This window comes from Bison bison, unplaced genomic scaffold, assembly GCF_000754665.1.
Source record: "Bison bison bison isolate TAMUID 2011002044 unplaced genomic scaffold, Bison_UMD1.0 scf7180017864204, whole genome shotgun sequence".
Taxonomy (NCBI): domain Eukaryota; kingdom Metazoa; phylum Chordata; class Mammalia; order Artiodactyla; family Bovidae; genus Bison; species Bison bison.
In genome coordinates, this window is record NW_011494776.1 from 163,588 (window position 1) to 189,505 (window position 25,918).

General features: G+C 40.6%; 1 protein-coding gene across 4 annotated transcripts in view; it reads right to left on the reverse strand.

Moving 5' to 3' along the window:
- The window catches only part of MAP3K7CL (MAP3K7 C-terminal like), a 48,037-nt gene that overhangs the window by 17,167 nt on the left and 4,952 nt on the right, over nt 1–25,918 (reverse strand). For all 4 annotated transcript variants that reach the window (XM_010844661.1, XM_010844659.1, XM_010844662.1 and 1 more), the window contains one exon: nt 12,449–12,510. In XM_010844661.1, the coding sequence (XP_010842963.1) occupies nt 12,449–12,510 (62 nt within the window). The remainder of the gene's footprint in view (nt 1–12,448; nt 12,511–25,918) is intronic.

A 25,918-nucleotide genomic window follows, 5' to 3' on the forward strand; every position in this document is an offset into this window, starting at 1 on the left:
AAGAGGTTTTTCAGGAGAATGGCATTGTCGATCCACACTGGACAGGGACTGGCTGATTCTATTTGACTACAAATGGAGAAGTGGCCCAATAACCCCCCCACCCAACCCCCCCACCCCCTGCCGCAGGCATCGTCCAGTGTTATTCCAGGGCACCCTCAGGCCCAGGCCAGAGCCCTGAGACCCATGACAGGTCAGCTACCTGCCATGCACTGAAAAATAAGTCCCCTATAATTCTAAGAATCTTAAACTCTGCTTTAGAGAATATTTCGGTTGTGTGTTTCAACCACCCCTTGATTTTTATTCCTGATGCCCAGAGGCATAAATGAAACTTGTAGAGAGGAGGAGCCCTCCAAGAAAGGAGTCCAATAAACTTACTTACAAAAAAAAATAAATATATAGAGTCACAGAAATAGAAAAGAAACCTGTGGTTACCAGGGGAGAATAGGGGGAGGAATAAATTGTGAGACTGGGATGAACATACATACATCACTATACATAAAATAGATAACTAATAAGTGCTTACTGTATAGCACAGGAAACACTATTCAGTAGTCTGTAAGGACTTTTGTGAGAAAAGAATCTTAAAAAAAATAAGATGCGTGTGTATAACTGATTGACTTTGTTGTACACTTGAAACTAACACAACATTGTACATCAACTATACTCCAAGAGAAAAAAATAAAAACAAAGAAAGGAAGCCAAACTGAAGAAATGATGCTGGCCTGGAAATAATGCTTGCAACAATTAACCAACCATATGAAAGACCAAATCCCAAATAAAACCATGCTTACAACATGTGCAGGCAAAGAGAACAAGGATTCCTGTCTGTGCTTTTCTCCCATCCTTGAGGGGGACAACAGCCAGCACACAAGTTTTTCTAACCACAACATGCTGACTTCTTTCTAGAATTTATTTTTAAAGAATTGGCTTTCCCTCAGTTCGCAATTCTAAGTTCTAATTAGCAGCATGTTATTAAACACATTACTTTGAGAAAAACTAGTTAATATTCTTTTAAAGAGGTTTGTAATCACCTTTTTCAATTATTTAATAGAAAAATGTTGCATAATATCTGAGAAAGTGTTAGTCGCTCAGTTGTGTCTGACTCTTTTGCGACCCCAAGGACTCTAGCCCACCAGGCTCCTCTGTCCTTGAGATTCTCCAGGCAAGAATACTGGAGGGAGTTGCCATTCCCTTCTCCAGGGATCTTCCCAACCCAGGGATCGAACCCAGATCTCCTGCATTCTTTACCATCTGAGCCACCAGGGAAGCCCAGTATCTGAGAAAGATCACTTAATCGTTATACAGGCTCTTCTGTCTAACCTTCTCTTCACAGTATTCTTAAATATGTATGCTATGTGTCTGACTAGGTTACAATCTCACTAATTTTATATTAGTAAATGAGAAATAATGAATTCCTTACTACTTGTGCCTCTCATTATATTCTTCAAGGAAACTGATTTCTTTGGGTGTCATATTTAGCAGTCTCACCCAAGATGCCAAAAAAATTCTAGAAAGTTCTACAAAATTCTATAAAATCTGACTGATAAATAAGATAACCCTTCCTATTTGTCATGAAGCCTTCTGAGTAGAGATCTTCTAAACGAAATAAAATTCAGAGTAAATGTGGATGAAATTAACCTTTATGTGGAACATCTGTTGTGTTCTAATCTATGGAAATTCATCCAATAATTCTATTATGTAGTATTTTTCCTCACCGCCCTATGGACACATTCACAGCATAAACTCAGCCTGTTGGAACAATTATGCTTTTTTATAGTGAAATAAATTGCAAAGTAGTGCCCAGGAGTATTACAGTATAACTCACCCCAGGAGATAAAGCCATCGCCAAAGGCATTCAGAACTCCTGGCTCCTCTAGTCCTAGAAATCACCACCCCCTCCTCAATTTTCACCTGTTATACTGGCAAATGACCAGGTGTAAGAGTAAGAGTAATGAAAGCAATTTACTCTGGGTACCCTTGCCAAGCTGCTATTAAATCACCTGTGCCCTGTTAAAGGATTTGCCTACTGGAAAGCCCTAAGACTCAACACATCCTATTTCCTGCCCTTTTGAACACTCATAAACTATATTCAGCTCAGTCCATAAGCTGCCACATGGAGGTACCCGCACGATGAATTCAGCATAGCCACCTATGTGACAGCCAGAAAATTCTAGGACTCCATGCTTGCATGCCAAAGAGGATACAGATGAGAGAAGTCACGGAAAGGGAGAAATGCCCTTTGCTGCTATGGTTTAAAAGGAACACTGAAAATTACAAATAATAATTTTCTTAAGAGGCGAGAGGCCTGTTTTCCCCCTTGGCTTGCCAACATGAAATGCTTTTTATTAAAGGGGCAAGGTTTTCATGACTTCTTTTTTTATTGGCATTGTTTTTCTAAAAGCTTTTTTTAAACTAATTTATTTAACTTTGTGGCTGCAATGCCTGGCATGTAGAATCTTAGTTCCCTGACCAGGGATCGAAATTGTGCCCCCTGCATTGGAAGCGAGGAGTCTTAACTATTGGGCCACCAGAAAAGTCCCTAGATTCATTTTTAAATTGTTCAAATATATGTGTCTTCTTGGTTTATCATGACTTTAAGAAAAAAAGACCCAGCTAAGTCAGAACCAGGTAATCCATTGTATATTCTAAATGATTTTCTTTTATGTGAACCATTTAAAAAGCCTTTATTGAGTTTGTTGCAAGATTGCTTCTGTTTTATGTTTTGGTTTTTTGGCCACGAGGCGTATGGGATCTAGTTCCCTGACCAGGGACTGAATTTGCACCCCCTCGCACTGAAAGGCGAAGTATTAACCACTGGACCACCAGGGAAGTCCCTGTTGGCAGTTTTTAACTGTGGGAAATTTGAAGATGTTTTTATGTCCTGGTAGCATGATCAATCATGCTAAAGACACATGAGGAAAGGGAGCATTTCAAGATATATTCGATATCCTCACATGCTCTCAGCAGGCTGACCATGCTATATATCACAATATTTTCAAGTCTGCCCACAATTAAGACGTTTTTCTTAACTTTTTAAAAAGCCAAAAATACTTAGTGTTCAGGGTTTTTAGGGAGTAAAATGATGCCAGGGTTCATGTCAATCTCCTGCGCCTAAGAGCTCTGTCTTCACCCAGCCTGACTTGTAACTCAGCACCAATACACATTCTTCCAATTTGCATAAAAGCACTGAAGAGTAAAATAGATTTTTTTTAAGCAAGGGAAGAAGTGATATTGCACAACCACGACAATATTATAAAATTATCTTTTTAAGTTGCCAGGGGCTGGTGCGTGTAAATGAGGAATTATTGGTTAATGAGAATAGAGTTTCAGTTTTGCAAGATGCAAATGTTCTGATGATTGGTTACACAACAATACAAATATACTTAACACTACTGAACTGTACCCTTAAAACTGATTAAGATGATAATATTTATGTTATGTGTTTTTACCACAATTTTTTTAAAAGTTAATGGAAAAAAAAAAAGTGTCATTAGATCCTTCTGCTGCCCCCAACCCATCTTCCAAGCATTGCTTGCAGGATTCCCCATCTGAGACTCACTTTGTTCACACCCTATCTTTCTCTCCTTCCCAAATTTCTCCCCAGGGAATTAAAATTTCCTACCCCTTTATAACTTGAAACTGTGTACCACTAACCCAAATGTTGCTGGACAAACCGAAGTGCCCTCTGGTTAGCAGGACCCACTGTCTCTGGAATGGCATTTAACATCATTGGTCATTTACCCCATTTCAGGAAACTAATCCAAGAGTTTTCTAAGCACATATTGTTCTCATCCCAACAGGAATTTACCTGATATTAAACAGAACTACAGAGTAATGGGATGTGTGGCCCAGCATGACACAGCCCACTCTCACTGTTTCATGGCATAATGTGGGTGTGTGTGTGCACATCATACCATACGGCCTTCACCAAACGTGAGTCTCTCTTCCCTTCGAATAAGCCCTCAAAATAGGAGACAATATTTACCCAACAGAGTTCACTGAATAAAGTGTTCGCCTGAGGAAATAGGTTCCTAAAATTCAAGCACAGGAATCAGGTTTCCAATTTTAAAATGGAGCTACTAGTAGGCTTACATCAGGTGACAGTTTACTGGCACTCATGAATCAATCAGTCACACGTTGGTTTAAGATACTATTTAGCATGTGCTCACACTAAAAGAAATAAAAACCTAAAAAATAATGTAAAAGAATGCCTGTAGTAACCAGATGAAAAACAGCTATTAACTTCTTGGAATAATACTTAACACTTTTTTTTAAATTTTAAGTATAGTTGATTTATAATTTTGTGTTAGTTTCAGATGTATACAGCAAAGTGATTTGGTTATATAAGTGTATAAGTTATATAAGTGTACATATATATACATTCTTTTTCAGATTCTTTTCCATTATAGGTTATTACAATATATTGAATACGTTTCTCTGTGCTATACAGTAAATTCTCACGTATCTATAACACTTTTATTTTTTATTTCAATTCTCTTTGATTTTGACTATTCTCCGTCAAGAGATTTTCATACTTATATTCCCATGCTAGGAATGGACAAGCAATAAGTAAACTCCATGTTGACACTGAATTTCTTTTCGCTTCATGAAGAGCAATTTTCCTTGTTACTTTCTCCACAGTTACCCTAAATTCTCCCTTCGTTTGGATGCATGTATTGCACATTCTTATTTAAAGAACGAAATATTGAATTTCAAAGAAATGGAAGCCAAAGATACCCTATTTGAGTTAGGGACTTTGGGAAGGTCACGTACACACTGCTATATTCAAAATGGATAACCAACAAGGACTTATTGTATAGCACAGGGAACTCTGCTCAATGTTATGTGCTGGCCTGGATGAGAGGGGAGTTTGGGGGAGAACGGATACATGTATATGTACGGCTGAGTCCCTTCACTGTTCACCTGAAACAATCACAACACTATCAACCAGTTATACCCCAATATAAAATCAAAGATTTAAGTTTGAAAAAAATCCCAAGTATACCATCATTTGCAAAAAAGAAAAGAAAATGAAAACATAAAAATATTCTTCGGGCACTAGAGCACAAACTCTGCAAAACTGCAGAAACAACTTTTCCGATAACTCAATATGTGGTCTCTGGTCTCCTCACAACACAGCCAGTTCTAAGAAGGCTAAATTAAGACCTTCCCTTGACAGTGTCTCAAGCGAACGTTGAAACACACTTTCCCAAGACACAGATTGGGGTTTGGATGAAGTCAGAGCCCAGGAGAAGGCAGTTCCTCCTCACCCCCATCCCCTCCCTCATCCTGCCGCTGCCTAAGGATAGAGTTTGCAAGGGCTTTAAATTACACGGCAGCGTGAGTGAACCACTACGATCTCTGGTATCCACCCCAATCATCAGGACCAATTTAACAAGATGAAGTAAGAGAGAAACCACAGGCTCCTGTTCCAAGAATGCTGGCTTGAGCCACACCATCCTATCCATCGTTTTATAGCTAGCTCCTCCCGAAATGGACTCTGTCCTCTGGAAAGAGCCCCGTGGGAACGGACCAAGCCAAGCATCTCTCCGCAAGGGGCAAAGCCAGCTTAAGCATTTCCGTTTTCTACTTGGCTTCTTCAAATACTACTGGCCCCATCCACTTAAAAAACGTAAGAATTTAATTTTCCTCTCCCAGCTTCCCATACAGAAGATATATTTAGAGAAATAAATATTCTACAGTTGCTGAGCAGACTTCTTATTTATTCCTTGATTCTTGGTGTTATCTTTATTTTGGGGGTAGCACAGAAGGTGTCTGGTTTAAATTTTGTCTCATTTCAATGTCCCCAAATGAGCAAGTGTAATCTGTTATAACTAAGTGGAAAATCACAGTCAGGACTAACTGCCATATTTGAAAACTCTTATATCTCGGAATTGTAAATATTTTTTTTACCATTTTAAGAATTGACATTTCCATAGTATCTACATCATGGTCAAAGTCATCACTAAGTAATAATTATAGCATATCTTATACATTACATAACACATTATATCATTATATATTACATATATACAATATATTAAACACATAAAATTTTATATATTGTTATACATATATAATTTTACATTACACATAAAATTTTATATAATATAACATTATATTATATAATATTGGAATGAAGGATATTTAGGTCAATTCTATCAACATAAGCAGTATTAAAGGGACAGATAAGTCGAGTATCCCAAATGTTTCTGAGAATGCATAGCCTAAAAACTGGGCTGCTCAAAAAATAATAATAATAAAGGTATCATTGTAAAGCTCCAAGTAATCTATATATGTTTTCTGTGTAGTCACAGCAGCCAAAAAAAAAAAAGCTGTAATATACTTTTTAATACGTGTGTGAGAGAGAAAATGGCAGGACTTTTTTTAGTGCTTTATCTGGATGTTCAAGAGCACTGTAGTAGAATCCTGGAATGCTCATCCTCCATTTTATACCATCTTTGTTTCCCAGACAGCAAGTGATACACTGATGCAAGACCTAAAAGAAGTTTCAGGAGAGACTGCTAGGATAACAAGATACTATAGTACACAACCAAAGCTAAGAAATTGGTTATTTGTGGAGGTGACATCAGTTTCTGGACTTACCAAACTCTGTCTGAGAAAAAAGCAAGTTCAATGTGTACTGCAGAGACACCTGTTACTGTCTTCTCATATTAGATGGGAGGACCTTAGAAGGGACTGAAGCTATTGCTCAATTTGATTTAAAAAAAAAAAAAAAAGTCTTTGTTTTCCAAATATCTTAAAGAAGAAGGCATCTCTATTCCTAACTCAAAAATCCAAAGAGTTGCTTCTCTCATTTCATTTTACACATATGAAGATACTGGTACTTCAATAGTTCATTCAATAAACAATTTCACTAAAGCAGGAAATTAACATTAATTGAGCAATTATTTTGCCAAGTACTGTGCTATATCTATTCATCATCTCATTTAATTTGCACAATGATATGAGATATTTTCTCTACTTTGCAGGTCAAAAAAGTGAGGTTTGGGACTTCCCTGGAAGTCGAGTGTTTAACACCTCGGGGCTTCCAATGCAAGGGACGTGGGTTCGATCCCTGGTTAGGGAACTAAGATCCCACATGTCCCACGGCATGGCCAAAAAAAAAAAAAAAAGAGAAAGAAATTGAAAAAAAAAAAAGTGAGGTTTACAAAAAGGAAATAACATGTTCCAAATTACAAAACTAGTAGATGGGGAGCGATGATCCAAATTCAGGTCAGCCTGATGCCAGTGTGCATACCCCGGTGGTTGTCACTCCCCTTAACAAGTTTATTACAATCTAGGTGTTGGCATGCCCTCCACCTGATTATAAAAGCATAATCTTCCCAGGGTAAAAAAGATCACAAAGCTTAGCTTTGGATCTTCCATAGGTCAAACTACAATCTCCAAAACATAGCAACATGGTTAAATTTTACTAATAAGACAAATTTGGTTCTGAGCAGACCCTGGGACTGTTAAAGGATTGTGCCATCCTTCAGAAAAGAGAGGGAGGTCAGTCACGGCCTCTTCTTCAAATAAAAGGAAACAGAGGCCTAAAGAAAAGTCATGTTTTTCATTCATTCTTACAAGTGGACATAGAGTTGAACCTCCTTTCTTTCGACAGTACGGTCTAAACTAGCTCTGCCCAAACACTGCCCCTAATGGACATGAAGAATTTAGAAACCAAGTTCCAGGAAAGGAATCCACACAAAATAGAATCAACCTACCATCTGCCACTGGGCTGAGGCCTATATAGAGTTGCTCATTTTAACACCTACCTTACCCCCAAGGTCTCTTGCCCAACATTTCGCATTAATAGAGACATCAAGAGAAATGTTTGTCACTGCTATTCTTGCCCAAGGCTTTTTTTGGCTTCTGTGAAAATAGAAGCACCATGAATTACATGCTCAAACATGTCCAGATTCTTGGCAAAGCAACTGAAAAATCTTGGGGGTCAAATTGGTGGTAGAGTAACTACCAAATACTTGATAGCTGCATTTTATAAACTATGAAAGAGTGTGTAATGGACATCCAAAAGTCAGAACAGATTTTACAAGTCTGTTCTACAACCACAGTATAGCAACCTCACAAATCAGACATTCTCCACCTATCCATGTAATTTAAGCAGCCCATAGGTTCTGCCACAGTTGCAAAGAAAAAAATGTTACCTAGATTCAGAATCAGAGATCTAGTCAGAAACAGCAAATTTATGTAGACCAAAATTTGACTCACATGTTTCATCCTTAAAGCAGAGACATAATAGTTTACACAAGTGTTGCAAGGATCAAATGAGATCATTTGTGGCAAAACATCCCTTGTCCAAGTAACACTCAATGTGCATGGGTGGGATTTAAATGTGAGGGTATGCAGAGAGCAGGGCTTAGCAATCATCACCTAGCATCAATTACTTTTCATATTTATAAGGCTCTAGAGAGTCCCTTGGACTGCAAGGAGATCCAACCAGTCCATTCTGAAGGAGATCAGCCCTGGGATTTCTTTGGAGGGAATGATACTGAAGCTGAAACTCCAGTACTTTGGCCACCTCATGCAAAGAGCTGACTCATTGGAAAAGACTCTGATGCTGGGAGGGATTGGGGGCAAGAGGAGAAGGGGACGACGGAGGATGAGATGGCTGGATGGCATCACTGACTCGATGGACGTGAGTCTGAGTGAACTCCGGGAGTTGGTGATGGACAGGGAGGCCTGGCGTGCTGCGATTCATGGGGTCGCAAAGAGTCGGACACCACTGAGCAACTGAACTGAACTGAACTGAGGGCTTCCCTGGTGGCTCAGATAGTAAAGAATCTGCCTGCAGTACATAAGGCCTGGGTTAGATCGCTGGGTTGGGAAGACTTTCTGAAGAAGGGAATTGCTACCCACTCCAGTATTCTTGCCTGGAGAATTCCACGGATGGAGGAGCCCAGCAGTTTACAGTCCACAGGGTCACAAAGAGTCAGAAACTTTCACTTACACTTTTTCAGAGACAAGTAAGAATCAGTTCATCCTCAAGCAAACAGTTACAACCACAAAGCACTCATATACCTCTGTAACCTAACTTTTATTCTTCTGTAGAGGATTATGATGGTCGGTAAAATTCCAAGAGCCATTATTATGTGATGAAAGCACAAGGAACTGACTGTAAAGACAGCCTGCTCCACGGAATCGATGGTTCCTTTCATACATAAAGCATTTTCATTGCTTTCAATATAGAGACTTTCTGCTGCAGAGTGGCTTAAATTTATATGCTTATGCTAAGCATGGAAATAAGAATCTGCTTTTAGATATAGCTTTGTGTTATCTTTCCCCTCTCAATCCTTATCTTCATATATTTTAGTCACTCATACCCTAGAATGTATAATAAAGTAACAGACAACAGTCTTAGACAGAGGCAACACTAACCAAATGGCTTGACTAATGGTAAATGTTTATAACAAACTCAATCAGATCCTTCACCCAAAAAACAAGCCCTCACTTAAGTGCTTTTAGTTGTACTGCTGGGAACGTTCTCTCTAGTCATGAAGTGGTAAAACAATACTATAGGGACTTCCCTGATGGTGTAGTGGTTAATTAAGACTTTGCCTTCCAATTCAGGGCATGTGGTCAGGGAGCTAAGATCTTGTATGCCTCGTGGCCAAAGAAACAAAATATAAAACAGAAGCAATATTGTAATAAATCCAGTAAAGACTTTAAAAATGTTCCACATCAAAAACTCTTTAAAAAAGACGAAAAAGCAATGCCATATTTTAGGGTGGGAAAGTTGAGGGTGTGAAAGCTGAGGGTTTGGAAAGTTGGGGGTATCATAACCCCTGAAGCAGAAGACAGCCTCTCAACTGACTAATTCATTAAAGCTCAATAAAGATGAAATAGTCTCATTGGATTAAATAATTAAATAGACTTAATTTCTAGTATATGTCAAATGGGATTAAAGCTGTAAAATTCAAATGGATCTTGCAATACTTTAACAGAAGAATTATCTGGATAACTTCCAAGGGAGCTATGAATCCTGTGAAGAATGATCCACGAGTCAGAGAAGACCATGAATGTTCCAAAGGAAAAAAAATTGTCAATACAAAAGAGTAGAATTCATGATCCACACTATTGATGGGGGAATAAGAATCTGAACACACATTCACTCTTTTATTTTCAAAACATGTTAACTCCTTAATTTCAGCTGACTCCTATGATAATAAAATAGCTTTGAGGTAACAGTAAAATAAAGGAGAAAAGCTGTGACTGGGGAAAAAAACAGAGTTATTATTTTGCAATCCCAACTACACCACGAGTAGCACATACACAGGCCTCCGGAAGGACAGAACCTAAGCAAGGGAGGCTGTATGTCATGTGAACGTGCCAGACTGGAAAGCAGAGGAACGGCTGAGTTGTCCTCCATGATGAGAAGAGAGGTTGGGGGGTGGGGTTATACCTCAGGAATCAGGAGAGTTGGGTGGAAGACCCCACATGGGGACGGGAGAAGAAGGAGGTACTGTAGATAATAGCTGCAGAAAACATTTTAGAGGAGAATGGAGCTGTCTTTTGACAGCTGTGTGGTCATAACCTCCCACCTCCTGGACCACCTTCAGTAATCTCTATATTATTGATATGGCTCTGTTGGCAGGCTTTCTATTGGAGGGCTGGGACGACACCCAGGACCGTGCAGAGATGAGGTAAGGGCTTCTTCAGGAGGTCTGATCACGCCTGATGTTGACCCATGTTGGGTCAGCACCATGTCTGGTCAATATATACCCATGTTGGGTACATTTTCAGGGGACCACCCCAGCAGTGGAGCACCACTCTTCAGACCCAACCTGGGTGCTTCCAGATTACAAAAAAAGGACCCTATCTCGGGTTGCACAGGGCTCATTCTTGGTTCTTTCCACCTCTGTCAAGGGCCATTCCAGTCTGGGGGTCCCAAATTCAAATGGTATTAGGATACCAGGCACATCCACAAATGTGAAAACTGCCAAGTATAAGTCAAGGAGAAACATCAGCTGGGAACTAACTGGAGGTGGTAGACCCCCTGCCCCCGTCAAAGATTTTCAGAATTGGTATTCAGAGGGAAAAAAGTGGTGACTAAACAAATATCTGTAATGGGATTCCAGACCGCTACTAGACTGGTCTAAATGTGACTGCAAAGTGAAGTACTCAAGAGAACATCTGACCCAAGGCCAGTATCCAGTGTTTTCAGCAGAACTTCAGCAGAACCTCTTCCTAAAGTCATCTTTCTGAAATCATATATCATCTGAAGAAAATTAATGTGTCATAAATTAGCTCCTTCCAAATAATTCTGGTGTATTAAAAGAGGATATCTTTGATAGATCATCCATAAATTATGCATACAAAATATCAGGTCGGTCAAAAAGTTCATTAGGGTTTTCCATAAGTACATAAAGTATTCAGAAGATTTAGCTTAAAATAATTGCATTCTATTTTTAAGAATTCTCAGAGAACTTGGGAGGAGATAAGGGTGGAGTTGAGAAATGAAAATTATTCTGAATCTTGCCACACATGCCAAGTCTCCCTTGTAGTTTATCACTAGATAACCAACCCACCATGGGCCAAAACTGCAATGGCCCAGAAACATCCACAGGTAAGGAGAGCAGGGACCAGACCACCCCCACGTCCAAAACGCCTTCAAAGGAGGAGCTTGCTATAACAACTTAGAGGGCTGGGAAAGGGTGGAGGTGGGAGGGGGGTTCACGAGGGAGGGGACATATGTACATCTATAGCTAACTCATGCTGATATATGGCAGAAATGAAACCAACGTTGTAAAGCAATTATCCTTCAGTTAAAATAATTTTTATATGATATTATACATATTTCAATGCCATTCTTGCCATTCAATGCCATTCAATGCCTTGAAATATGTATAATATCATGTATGAAACGAGTCGCCAGTCCAGATTCGATGCACGATACTGGATGCTTGGGGCTGGTGCACTGGGATGACCCAGAGGGATGGTACGGGGAGGGAGGAGGGAGGAGGGTTCAGGATGGGGAACACATGTATGCCTGTGGCGGATTCATTTCGATATATGGCAGAACCAATACAATATTGTAAACTTTAAAAATAAAATAAAATTTAAAAAATAGATTTACAGTATTTTGAGCAGATAGTGAAACATATGCAATATATCTGATAAAGTATGTATTTTAATGTGAACAATGAGTAATAAATATGATAATCTTATATTAAAAAAATAAATTTTTTTTAAATATAGGAACTTGCTTATACCCTGAGTTCTTAATATGCTTGTGCTATAGCCAGATAAACAGACAGAGACATTACCTGAGAGTTCATGACCTGGAGTCCTAGAAATACAGACCTCAATGATGTGAAATCTCCACTCTGTCTACAAATCAGTCTTTCCCAACTAGATGACTTTTCCATTCACTGTATTTTATGAAACTAAGGAGGAAAAGTGAAAGACTCTATAGAAAAATGCTTACCTGTAGTTGCTGCTCTAATTCTGGAAAGACCAGAGGAATGGCATCTTCAGGTGGTGTATCATCTAAAACATGAAAATAAAAATTCCTCACTACGAGAGCCCTTTCTCCAGGGAGAGTGGTCCTGCCGTTACCATCTTTGGACCTGTAAACATCAGTTAGGGACAGAAAGAATGCAGAAGGCAGTTTTGCTCATTTTTGATACACTGTGCTCTCTCTGTCCCAAAATTTTGCAAGCAGAATCCTCAAATGCTCAGTCTGGTAGTTCCCCAATGAAGCACTGCTTGTCTTTCAATACTCTGACGTTAGCCAAAACCAAAACATATGATATGCAGGAAAGTACTTTATTTAATAAGGTGATAATGAGGTGGCCAGGACAACCGCAATAGAACAGAAGAACGTGTGAGTGAAAAAGAGAAGTGTTACTTCTGCCCTGAAAGACTCCAAGGGCGGCCAGCTTTGATGGGTTTGCCCTCTGCCCTTACCACAACCCACTCTGCTGATGCAGGAGAGTCCACAACTCTCTACTGACTACCCTCCACTGGCTGGCGGCAATAGGCAGGTGTTGGGACTTCCCCAGTGGCCCCATGCTGAGAATCCACCTTCCAATGCAGAGGACGTGGGTTCAATCCCTGGTCAAGACATTAAGACCCCACATGCCAAAGGGGCCAACTAAGCCCATGGCACAGCGAGAAAGCCCACGCACTGCAACTAGAGAAAGCCCAAGCGCCACGAGGAAGACTCAGTACAGCCAAAAACATTAAAAAGAGGCAGGTGCTGCTGGATCAAAAGGCGGTTCTCAGAAGCATCAGAGGAAACCTGATAAGCTTACCCAAATCTCTTCAAGAATCTGCTGCTGCTATCCTTGTAATAAGGCTAATCTCCTTAGACAAAAAGACTATGGGAATTGTACCAGGCAATCACTGGGCAGGAGGAAAGGTTTTCTACAGCAGAATTTCTGAACGAATTCATGCCAGTTGGATTCACATGGTAAGAAAAGCTATGCATAGAGCCAGAAGAAAGTGCTTCTCAAGAATAATATGACCTTGAAGCAAAGCGTTTTGACCCTTACTAGAAAGTTTAAAAGAGTTATGGGATCTAGAGTAGTGAGTAGCTATTGGTGTCCATTCTATTATTCTGTACAGATAAAGACAGAACCATAGGGGACTTCCCGGGCAGTCCAGTGGTTAAGACTCCAAGCTTCCAACGCAGGGGGTACAGGTTCAATCCCTGGTCGGAGAACTAAGATCCCACGAGTCTTGAGGTGTGGACAAAAATAATTAATACATAAAATGTAAACGAACAAAAAATGAGAAAATTCTGAACAGAAAAAATATTAAAAATATATATATATAAGTGTAGTGGTTCTGGTTGAGGCTTAACTAAGCATTTTAGCATTAATAAAGACTGTCTTAAAGGTTTTCTAAAACAAAGAACATACTTCTGACCTTTAGCCATGGTTCAAAAGGACAGCTCTCTTGTCAGCAGAACCTCTGTATCTCTGGCCCTGTGGGTCCACTCACCATTCATTCCCAGTCCTCTCCTTGCTGACAACACCTAACCCAGGTATGACTATGAGAATAAGATGAAATACAGGCTAAACGAATAATTGAAAAGCCAAGTCTATTTTAAATTATAAGAAAGAAAGATCCTGGGGTTTTTTTATGTTTTCACTTCCATAACTAATTCATTTATAAAAACCATTGAAGTTCTGTTTGAAACTCAAGAAGGGATATGGGCCATACACAATGCAAAAGGCCAGCATCCTCTAACCACTCCTTGACAACATAATCCAAATAAAATGCAGTAGACAAAGAGTAGACAAAGGCTTCCCATGTAGCTCAGCTGGTAAAGAATCTGCCTGCAATTCGGGAGACCTGGGTTTGATCCCTGGGTTGGGAGGATCCCCTGGAGAAGGGAAAGGCTAGTATTCTGGCCTGGAGTATTCCATGGACTGTATAGTCCACGGCGTCGCAAGAGTCAGACAAAACTAAGTGACTTTCACTTTCATCCAGAAGAAGAGTCCAGGTTTCTGAGGGATTACATTTCCTCCAAGGCACCAAAGACAATCACCAGAAAGATGATTCAAACAAAGATAGGATTCATCCCTGCCAAATGCCTCAAGAGCATCTGGTACATTTTATCCAAGAGTAGTATAAACAACAACGAAGTGTAACATACCCCCACTTAAGAGTGGCTTCAGACAATAACAATGCGGTAACAACTGTGAATTCATCTGCGCCTGTACCTACCAGACAATGCCCCCATGTCCACTGACACTATGCAGCTTCAGAGAGCAAGTAGAAATGGGGGGACCTTCTTCCCAAAACCCTCGCTGCAGGCTGGAGGGCCATCTCACCTTGAAATGAGGACGTCAATCCCCTGATCCTTCAAATGGACTCTTCCTATTCAGAAGTGACAACTTCTGCTCAATATTTTGTGACTTTTTCAATCCATCTCATCATTCGCAAAGAATTGGACAATAAACAGGGTTTTTAAAAAAAGAAATAGTCCTTGTTTCTATTGACTCTTTGGAGGTAGCCTTTATTATAAAACCTATCGTTTGTAAAACAGATTTTGGTTTAAGGTGCATTTAAATTGACTTCAGTAAAATATCAGTAACTCAAAGAGGAAAGTGTTAGTCGCTCAGTCATGTCCAACTGTGATCGCATGAACTGTAGCCTACCAGACTCTTCTGTCCATGGAATTCTCCAGGCAAGAATACTGAAGTGGGTAGCCATTCCCTTCTCCAGGGGATCTTCCCAACCCAGGGTGCAAACCCAGGCCTCCTGACTGCAGGCAGATTCTTTACTGTCTGAGCTACCAGGGAAGCCCCGCACAGAGATAAAACATCAACAATAACCCAAATAATGATTATTTCAGCTCATTGAGCTCAAGGCCAGCAACACTGTTTGGCATGGGTAAAGGGGAACCTATTCTACTTTGGCACCCCAACCCTAATAGTCATAGATGAGCAGGCACTTGTTAGGAGGAGAAACCACTCTTATGAAGTACCAGAGTAGACAGTGCATTCTAGAATTCTAGAAGACAAGCCAGGAATGGAACTCAAGGCTTCCTGGGACTTAATCCCCCTTGTTCCCTGTGAAATCACGCTCCTTCCTGCTTAACTATAAAAAGGGGAGAGGGGAATTATTCATCTTTATTACTATAGTAAACAGCAAATATCTGGTATGACTCAGAATTAATAAAGCCCATTATAAAAATCTGTCATTATTGATACTCACACCATATATAATAGAAGCACATACATGGAACCAAGTTGACAATTTTGCAGATAAGTAAAGGCTTAAGACTGAATTCCTAGAGTTGAAAAAAAAAAAAGTCTGATTGATTGACATAGAAATAAACACATAAAAATTATTTTAGAAAATAAAGGCAAGATTTTTGTTAAGGAATGGATCAGGTTGGATTAATCCAAGCAGGAAATGGCAGCGGAAACAAGAAAACCAAAGACAGATGTAAGGAATTGGCTGTGTTTGAAAGCCAGTCCTGTATTTCACTGCCTGATGCCATCTGGTTTAGCTGGCATCCCTGCCAGCCAGGAATTTCAGGGCTTGCAAAGCTGCTTACAAAGCTGCTCCAAGTTGATGTGTGGTGTGTTTACTTTTAAACAGTGGCTGCCTTCTCTGACTGGTTTTAAAAATAGGCAAATATTCTAAAAGCAGAATAATGAATCACTGGATCGGGCCAAAATGAAAGAAGAAAAATGACTCAGGCAGACTAGAAGCACAGCTGTTCCACAAACATTTGGCCAAATCATTGTAAAACATTTTGACAGTGATATCAGATCGGAGTTCGTAAGTTCAGTTAGGTTTGTTTTGACAATTCCAGAAGCACAAAGTAGAGTGTACAGTAGCTATGTAAGACACCACCTTGGCAAATTTGGCTTTTGTTTTAAAAAAAAAAAGGAGAGTAGCTGCTAGATATGTGTATAATGTGATAAAAATCAGAATGCAAGTACATCTTTTAAAATGTATTTGTTTACCAAATATTTATTGAATACCTGTTATATTCAAGGCAGGGACTGAGGTTCTGTGCTCAACTGGCACACCACTTTATCACATTTTTAATGCACTAAGAAAATCATTCATAGGCTTCCTTTTCAAAATGGCACTGTGGGCTTGATGGATCAAGCAAAATGTAGCCCCAGGAATTTATAAAAGGATGAAAGATAAAGGAAAGAATGAAAGAGACTTTTTTTTAATAAACAGATGTTCACTGCCTGTTTTGCCAGCACAATGTGACTAAGTCAATGGTACTTAAGATAGAACTTTCTGATTGGTATCCCAACCATTATGACATACCATAGTACATTTTATGATGGGCTTGTCTAAGCATCTATTTAGCAGCTGTTGGATTGCTTTGGTGGTTATTCTGTTTCAGATTTCCTTAAATTGTCTGCTCTGTGATTCTCCATGAATGGGATAAGCAAGACCCATTGGGTCTGTAACCCAAATCCTCGATGATATTTAGTAATTAGAGCTATGCGGCCAGAGCTCTCAGAGAATGCTGCAGCTGGAAGGCACTGGGCAATCATCTGGTCCCAGATTCTCAGAGCAGAGCTGAAGACAAAGGGCCCCAAGAAGGGCAAGGAGTCTCATAAGCGGTGTCACCCCACCCAGGGCTCTTCTCATGCTGCCCTGTGCTGCTTCACCTTCTGCTCCACAGTTTCCCAAACTTTTGTACTTCATGAGCCAGGAACACATTCCCCCAAACACTGGGAGTCATGCCCTTGTGTGTGGTATGTGTGTGTGTCTGTCATTCAGTTGTATCTGACTCTGCGACCCCATGGACTGTAGCCCACCAGGCTCCTCTGGGGACCTTCCCAATGCAGGGATGGAACCCAGGCCTCCTCACTGTAAGCAGATTCTTTGCCATCTGAGCCACCATGGAAGCCCCACGACAACAATAACATTGGATAAATTTAGCTTTATAGACACACATAATCACACACACACACTACCATGTTCTTACTTCTCTTAACATCAGAGAGGAAAACTTCATCAAAACCAAAGCATGTCTATGAACCAGTGTTTGAGAACAACTGCTCTAGACAACATCTTGACTGGACTCTGGAGTCAACCATCTCCCCCTACCCCTCAACCCCTGTGCCCCCAATCCTACATACAACTAAGTCTATCTAGCCTTCCAAACTCTAAATCCTTGGTAAAACAAGTGTAGCTCTCCACCCAGAGAAGATGACCTCAGGAGAGGAAGAAGTCACGATCAGAGAAAATTCCCAAGCCTCACTCCACTCCCCAACCAAGAAGCTGAGAGACAGCTGGCATAGAATCCATTCAATGCATCTACACGTCCGGCAGCCAGAGCCGGCTTCCTGGGAATGCACCCACACAATTGCAATTGCCCTTCACAGGCGGTCCACACTTGGCTTAATGATCTGAGTACGCTGTCCTGAAATTCTTAGTAATTTTTGAACCAAGAGCCCCAGAATTTTTGCACCATGCCTCCACAAATTGTTGTCCTACCTACAGGACAACCCCTGGTGCTGGTGCCCAGGAGACTGTCTTTCAAGATACATCAGGGGCAAGCTGACACTAGAGAGGCAAGAGTTTGGGCGGTGCCCACAGTGCAGAGGCTTGTCCAAAACCTTTCCTGTTTACTGTTTGCTTGTGTAGACTCCTAACCACTAATTACATGGGCCAGTGCCACTCGGTAGGATAGACAGACCTGCATTTGAATCTCAAGTTGGCCACTCTTTAAGTGGTGAGAGTGGAAGATCAACGTCTCTTGGAGACTCAGTTTTCTCCTCTGCAAAATGGGTGTGACATTCTCTGTCTCAGATTTATTATTAGTAAAGGAATTCATATGTCAATCATTTAGCCTAAAGCCTAGCACCTAGGAAATAATCAGTAGTAATAATGAATGCTTAAGATAATCGCGTTTACTTTCCATCTTTTCACCATAAACTCAGCCAAAGTTGTAACGGCGAGAGAAGGGGTATGTGTGTGTGTGTGTGTGTGCGCATGCAGGCATGCGTGAGTATATGTATAATGGTGTGGATTAAGGGTATTATCTTCATCACCTGAATAATCCAAAGAGAACAGGTAAGATCAAGATCACCGACTCTAATTACTGAATTAGAGTAATTCAGTACTCTATGTAATTTAACTCACCTGGAATCAAGATTGCCGGGAGAAATATCAATAACCTCAGATATGCAGATGACACCACCCTTATGGCAGAAAGTGAAGAGGAACTAAAAAGCCTCTTGATGAAAGTGAAAGTGGAGAGTGGAAAAGTTGGCTTAAAGCTCAACATTCAGAAAACAAAGATCATGGCATCCGGTCCCATCACTTCATGGGAAATAGATGGGGAAACAGTGGAAACAGTGTCAGACTTCATTTTTCTGGGCTCCAAAATCACTACAGATGGTGACTGCAGCCATGAAATTGAAAGATGCTTACTCCTTGGAAGGAAAGTTATGACCAACCTACATAGCATATTCAAAAGCAGAAACATTACTTTGCCAACAAAGGTTCGTCTAGTCAAGGCTATGGTTTTTCCTGTGGTCATGTATGGATGTGAGAGTTGGACTGTGAAGAAAGTTGAGCACTGAAGAATTGATGCTTTTGAACTGTGGTGTTGGAGAAGACTCCTGAGAGTCCCTTGGACTGCAAGGAGATCCAACCAGTCCATTCTGAAGGAGATCAGCCCTGGGATTTCTTTGGAGGGGATGATGCTGAAGCTGAAACTCCAGTACTTTGGCCACCTCATGCGAAGAGTTGACTCATTAGAAAAGACTCTGATGCTGGGAGGGATTGGGGGCAAGAGGAGAAGGGGACGACAGAGGATGAGATGGCTGGATGGCATCACTGACTCGATGGACGTGAGTCTGAGTGAACTCCGGGAGTTGGTGATGGACAGGGAGGCCTGGCATGCTGCGATTCATGGGGTCGCAAAGAGTCCGACACGACTGAGCGACTGATCTGATCTGATGCCAAGTTAAAGATTTCCCTGGTGTGGCCATAACTTCAGGTCTTTAAGGTTTAATCTCTTATTCAAATCTGAATTTTAAAAGGGTTTGTCTGTACTTCCCTATCAAAGCAAACATTATATAAAATAATGTTTAAAAAAAATTTTAAGTTACACATGAAAAGTCTTTTGAGTACTTTCGTTTGAAATCTAAAGATTCACATTATTTTTAGAAATACATAAATGACATAGGGCGGCCAACTCACATTACTAATACATCAAAAAGCTATTTTAAGATTTATAGATAGCTTGGTTCTTGTTAGAGCATCATATCGTTTTGAAACACTTCATCCTTTTTTTAAACTTTGTTTTCTGCTTGTTAAACATTCGAGATGAGACTGCTTTAATACACATTGAATTTTCAGGGCCCATATAATTAGGACTAGAGATACAGATACGGATAAAGGTACAGCTTTGGTATGATACCTAGTAGGTTGTCAATTAGTAAAAATCACCATATTACTGTAACCAGTACCTAAAACTATCAGGCAAACAGATCATATATCAAATAGACTGAGTGATATTTCTCTGCATGGAGAGACCTTTTTAAGTTTAAACATAGATTTTATATTTCTATGAAACACTCTTCTAGTCACTATCATTGTAGCTATCATTTTGTGAATCTTATTGATTTATTCTTTTGTAAGAATTTTTGGACTTATTTAGCTTAGAAACGGGCTTCCCTGGTGGCTCAGACAGTAAAGCTTCTGTCTGCAATGCTGGAGACCCAGGTTCGATCCCTGGGTTGGGAAAATCCCTTGGAGAAGGAAATGGCAACCCACTCCAGTACTCTTGCCTGAAAAATCCCATGGACAGAGGAGCTTGGTGTCACAAAGAGTCAGACACGACTGAGCGATTTGACTTTCACTTTCAGCTTAGAAACATAGTCACTCACTCAGAAACCTGTGTTCCAAGAACCCTTTGGAAATACATTTATTTCTCAGCACACCACTAAATCGAATTTACCTCTCCCTTTCTTCTTTCCTACTCTGTGAAAACGTATCCGAACGAACTTTCCCTCATCGTCTCCCAGGACCACCAGGGAAGCCATTTGCTGACAGGAACACTCATTTGTTTATTACTTGGATTCCTTCTTGCCTTGCTTGCACTCAGGCATGTCTGATTCTTTGTGACCCTGTGGACTATAGCCTGCCAGGCTCCTCTGTCCATGGAATTTCCTAGGCAAGTATTCAGGAGCGGCTTGCCATTTCCTCCTCCAGGGGATCTTCCCGACCCAGGGATCAAACCCTCGTCTCTTGTGTCTCCTGCATTGGCAGGCAAATTCTTTACCACTGTGCTACCTGGACCCTACCTCTAAATGGGTAATAAAGTAAAATTAACCCCAAGGGCCTGGCTTTGAATCTTTTCCCATTATTTATCAGAGGCTTGATTAGAGTGCCTGCGTGCTAAGTCGCTTCAGTTGTGTCCAACTCTTTGCAACCCCATGAACTGTAGCCCACCAGGCTCTCCTGTTCATGGGATTCTCCAGGCAAGAATACTGGAGTGGGTTGCCATGTTCTCCTCCATGGGATCTTCCCAACCCAGGGATCAAACACGTGCCTCTTCTGTCTGCTGTCTGCATTAGCAGGTGAGTTCTTTACCACTAGTGCCTCCACAAGTTATTTAACCTTCCTTAGCCAACATTTCCACTTCTGTAAAATGGGTATAATAACATCTTTTCAGCAGAGTTGTCACTTGGACTAAATTGATGAGATAGTACAAGCAAAAGCACCCAGGAACTCCATAAGCATTCATTTCCACTCTGATCTTTTCTTTACAGCCTTAAGCAACAGATTCCAACCAATAAATCCAGCTGTATCTCAAAAAATCTTCACCTGGTATCAGAAGCACGAACTCAGAGGGGTTATTGATATTGTTTTATAGATTTTATAGTATTTATTAAGTTCTAACTAGGGTTCTCTATTCTGTGCTCTACAGATCAGGGATCCCCAACACCTGGGATCCAAAGCCTCATGATCTGAGATGGAACTAATATAATAATAATAGAAATAAAGTGCACAAGAAGTGTGATGTGCTTGAATTATCCTAAAACCTACCCCTCCTTCTGTGGAAATATCGTCTTCCACGAAACTGGTCCCTGGTGCCAAAAAGCTTGGGGACTGCTGCTGAAAAGAATATAAATATAGGAGATCACACCCCCACTTCTAAGAGCTTGAGTGGTTTTCAGCTGATTGTTGTCAGCTCATGAGAGATGAACTCAAAGTAGGGTCAGAATTGGGACAGAATGTGACTCAGGAAAATGCAAAGAGACTCACCCAGCCCATGTCCTCAAATGCCACCCTTACCAAGTTGGCTGGTAGAATTCCCGCAGGAACTTGATCCCTAGGCTTCCTACTGATTCCCCCATGGATACGCACAAACACACCGAGAGAGAGAAAAGGGTCAGTCTTGACATTTACTTATTGCTTAGCATGAATCAGGTTTTCCAGACTCTTTCCTGAAAACAAGGATTGAAATGTGAAGAGAAGGGAATATGGAAACTTTGGGACCCTGAGAAGGAAAAGAGAAATAACACCAAAAGATACCAAAGGTAGAAGAAGTCAAAGGAAGGAAACAATGACAAGAGACACTTCACCTGTATCACAGTTTTGCTGAGAGCTAGTTTTGCAAGTGTAAATCTTGCTTCCAAAGAGACATTCATATAATATCCAGTTAAATTAGATTCAAGGATAGCTGTTTCAGCTACTCCACATAATTCCCACTGCCACACAAAACACCTGGTTTGTGGGGACAAAACAGTTTACATAAACAGAGTGAGTCTTGATTTTTTTAACTAAATGTCTTCTAATGAAATCATACCTGGATTAAAAAAAAAATAAATGTTGAAAGCTATGAGCTTGGGCTTATATTTCTGACTCTAAATAATAAGTATCTCTGACTACAATAATAAGAAAATTTTTTAACACCAAGGTCTAGATTTTCTTCAAAAGTGTGCCAGATTTTGGCTCCACTGAAGATAAGGAAAATTCTCAAGTAATTAACATCAAATCCGCATGTCCATCAGACTCTAAATTCTAATTGGAGAAGGGCCAGGTTATTCTCCCTAATAACCCAAGAGATGTGATCCATATTTCTCTTCTGCACATTTTCTGTTGAGGAAAACTGACTCCATGAAAGTCCCTATTTAGAAAGTCAACTCTTGGAATTTGAAGTTTGGAGGCAATACAAGTTATATCATTGGTTTATTAAAGACAAGCATTGCTGGGAATTTCCTTGCAGTCCAGTGGTTAGGACTCCAAGCTTTCACTGTACAAGGCCAAGGTTTGATCCCTGGTCTGGGAACTGAGATTCCCAGATCCTACAAAGCCACAGGGTACAGCCAAATAAATTTAAAATTAAATTTTTTAAAGATTCTTTTTTTTTTTTTTTTTGATGTGGACCATTTTTAAAGTCTTTATTGAATTTGTTGCAATATTGCTTCTGTTTTATGACTTAGGTTTTTTGGCCCAGACCCATGTTAGATCTTAGCTCCCTGACCAGGGATCAAACCCGCACCTCCTGCATCAGAAGACAAAGTCTTAATCACTGTACTGTCAGGGACATTCCAATAAAATTTATTCTTTAAAAAAAAAAGAAAGACAAGCATTGCTGCCTCTGGCAGTTACGGTTAGCTAAATGTTACTTAATAAAGCATTCTAGTCTTAGGCTAGAAATGGTGATTGTATTTTAAAAGGTACTTTTTTCCCCCCTAAAAATGGACTACCTTTATTTAACCCCTTGGAGTCCATAGTCTTTTTGGAGACTTGTGGCTCATTTTGCTATCAATGATCAATTCCCCATCTCCCAGGCCAGTCTGTCACCAAGTCTTTCCAACTCTTCCTTCAAAATGTAGTCTGAATTCAGTCATCCCATCCCATTCTCTAATCCAGGCTTTTACCACTTTATCTGTGTGCCATGATAAGAAGCCTCTTCCATTCTCTCATATCCTCACATTCCAGGCTATATCAATTGAACACTTACCATTTTCATCATATTACTCCCTTGCTCAAGAATTCTTGACACTCTGCTGCTTCTGATCAAAACAAACTCTTTCATTGCACTCTCTTGATTGACTTGGTAATGCTGCTGCTGCTGCTGCTAAGTCGCTTCAGTCGTGTCTGACTCTGTGCGACCCCACAGACGGCAGCCCACCAGGCTTCCCCGTCCCTGGGATTCTCCAGGCAAGAACACTGGAGTGGGTTGCCATTTCCTTCTCCAATGCATGAAAGTGAAAAGTGAAAGTGAGCAACCCCATGGACTGCAGCCTACCAGGCTCCTCTGTCCATGGGATTTTCCAGGCAAGTTTACTGCTATCTAAAACAAAGCGAGCAACTGAACTGAATTGCAAACAAACTTTGAGCAAAATGCCCAGCTCAGAGAGGGGCTTAGTAAATGTCCGGTTACTCTTCCACAGTTCAGACCTCTGCTCCAGTTGTAGAGAGTTTAAGCATTTCCTGAACAAATTGTGCTCTTCCTGACTTAGGTTTTGCTAATGATTTCTGTCTGAAGGAGAAAAGAAGAATTGTTAAAAGATGTGTTGTTGTTGTTGTTGTTGTTTAGTCACTAAGTCATGTCCGACTCTTTGCGACCCCCTGGACTATAGCCTACTAGACTCCTCTGCCCCTGGGATTTCCTAGGGAAGAATACTGGAATGGGTTGCCATTTCCTTCTCCAGGGGATCTTCCCAGCTCAGGGATCAAATCCGCATTGTCTGCATTGCAGGCGCATTCTTTACTGCTGAGCCACCAGGGAAACCCCAGAAGATGTGTAGCTTCCTTTTTTTACACCTGATTTCCAGAAATGGTATCTTTCCTACACTCTCTTTCTATACCTTACCTGCCTTCAAGCCCAGGATGACTATCACATCTTCCAAGAAGCTGTACCCATCTGCTCTGGGTGACAGATTTTTCCCCAAATCTCTCTGCCTTTTAAAACCCATAGGAGATCTCATTGTACTTCTCTGTTGCACAGCCCACCCGACTTTGACAGAGCACTAGAAATACAGAAACTAAGTAAAGCTCAGCTAATTAATAAGAGCAGAAGCAGAGACACCCACAATCTTGCATGAAAGTAAAAAGTGAAAGTGAAGTCGTTCAGTCATGACCGACTCGTGGCGACCCCATGGACTGTAGCCCACCAGGCTCCTCCATCCATGGGATTTTCTAGGCAAGAGTACTGGAGTGGCTTGCCATTGCCTTCTCCAACCAAGTGAATAAGGAGTCGCTAAATAGTTGCAGCTCATTTATCCTGTAAACCCTACCTTGACATGAGGTAGAAGCATGAGATGTAGGTGAAACATACAGCTGCTTCGTGGTTTATACTTTGCTTAATTCTCCAGAATCAGTCATCATTAACACAGGGGCTAGTTTAGTCCTTAATTTGTATCAAACATGATACTAAATGCTTTATCGACATTGCTATTATTGTTTTAGTCACTAAATCATGTCTGACTCTTTGCAACCCCATGGACTGTAGCCCACCAGTCTCCTCTGTCCAGGGGGACTCCCAGGCTAGAATACAGGAGTAGGTTGTCATTTCCTTCACCAGGGGGTCTTCCCCACCCAGGATCGAACCCACATCTCCTGCATTGCAGGTGGATTCTTTACCACTGAGCCACCTGGGAAGCCCCCTTTATCTATATAGTGTTATTAATTCTTCCAACAACTCTATGAGTTATTACTAAACACATATGGGAAACTGAAGTTCAGAAAAGTTGAGTGATTTATGCAAGATCATACAAACAGTGATGGAAATGAATCTGGAAACCACCCCTCACTAGTTCCAAAGTCCTAGGCCCTTAACTTTTACACTAAATTGTCTCAGAAAAATATGAATAAAAATAAAAGATGACTAGAGGAATAAGCACTGAATTAGGCTTATGAGAAATGAACAAGTCAACATTCACAGACAAAGATGTCTCCTTTTCTCGTGGACTCTCCTTACTCCCCACAATAAATTCAATAATATGGAATTACTTTTTAAAAGTTTACTTGGTTTTCTCACTTATTATAAATGAGATGTTTTCCTTTGTTTCCCCCCTACATGCGTGGTCTATAGACCACATGCACTGGAATGCAAAAGGCATGCACAGTGCGTGTGATGGCAAGTGCTGCGTGGTGTGACACACTCCTTACTCAAGAATTCAGAGGGAGTGTCCCCAAGTGTCTGCAAAGCATCTTTCTGTACACTTGTAACTTCAGGTGCATTAGGAAATACAGATTGTTGGACTTCGGTCAGAACTCACTGCAGTAGGAGTAGGGCCATGGAACATACATTTTTGATGAGTGCTCTCCGATGATTATTTTAAGAAAGATTGAGAAACAGGGAACTCTAACTCCTGTCTTGGATTCTCTAGTTAGGTGCTTTATCTAGATCTATGGGAATGCATTGATCCTTTTTAAAATTTAATTTTAGAAGGTTGTTCATAAAACTTCATAAGCGTCCTTCTGTAGGGGTAAA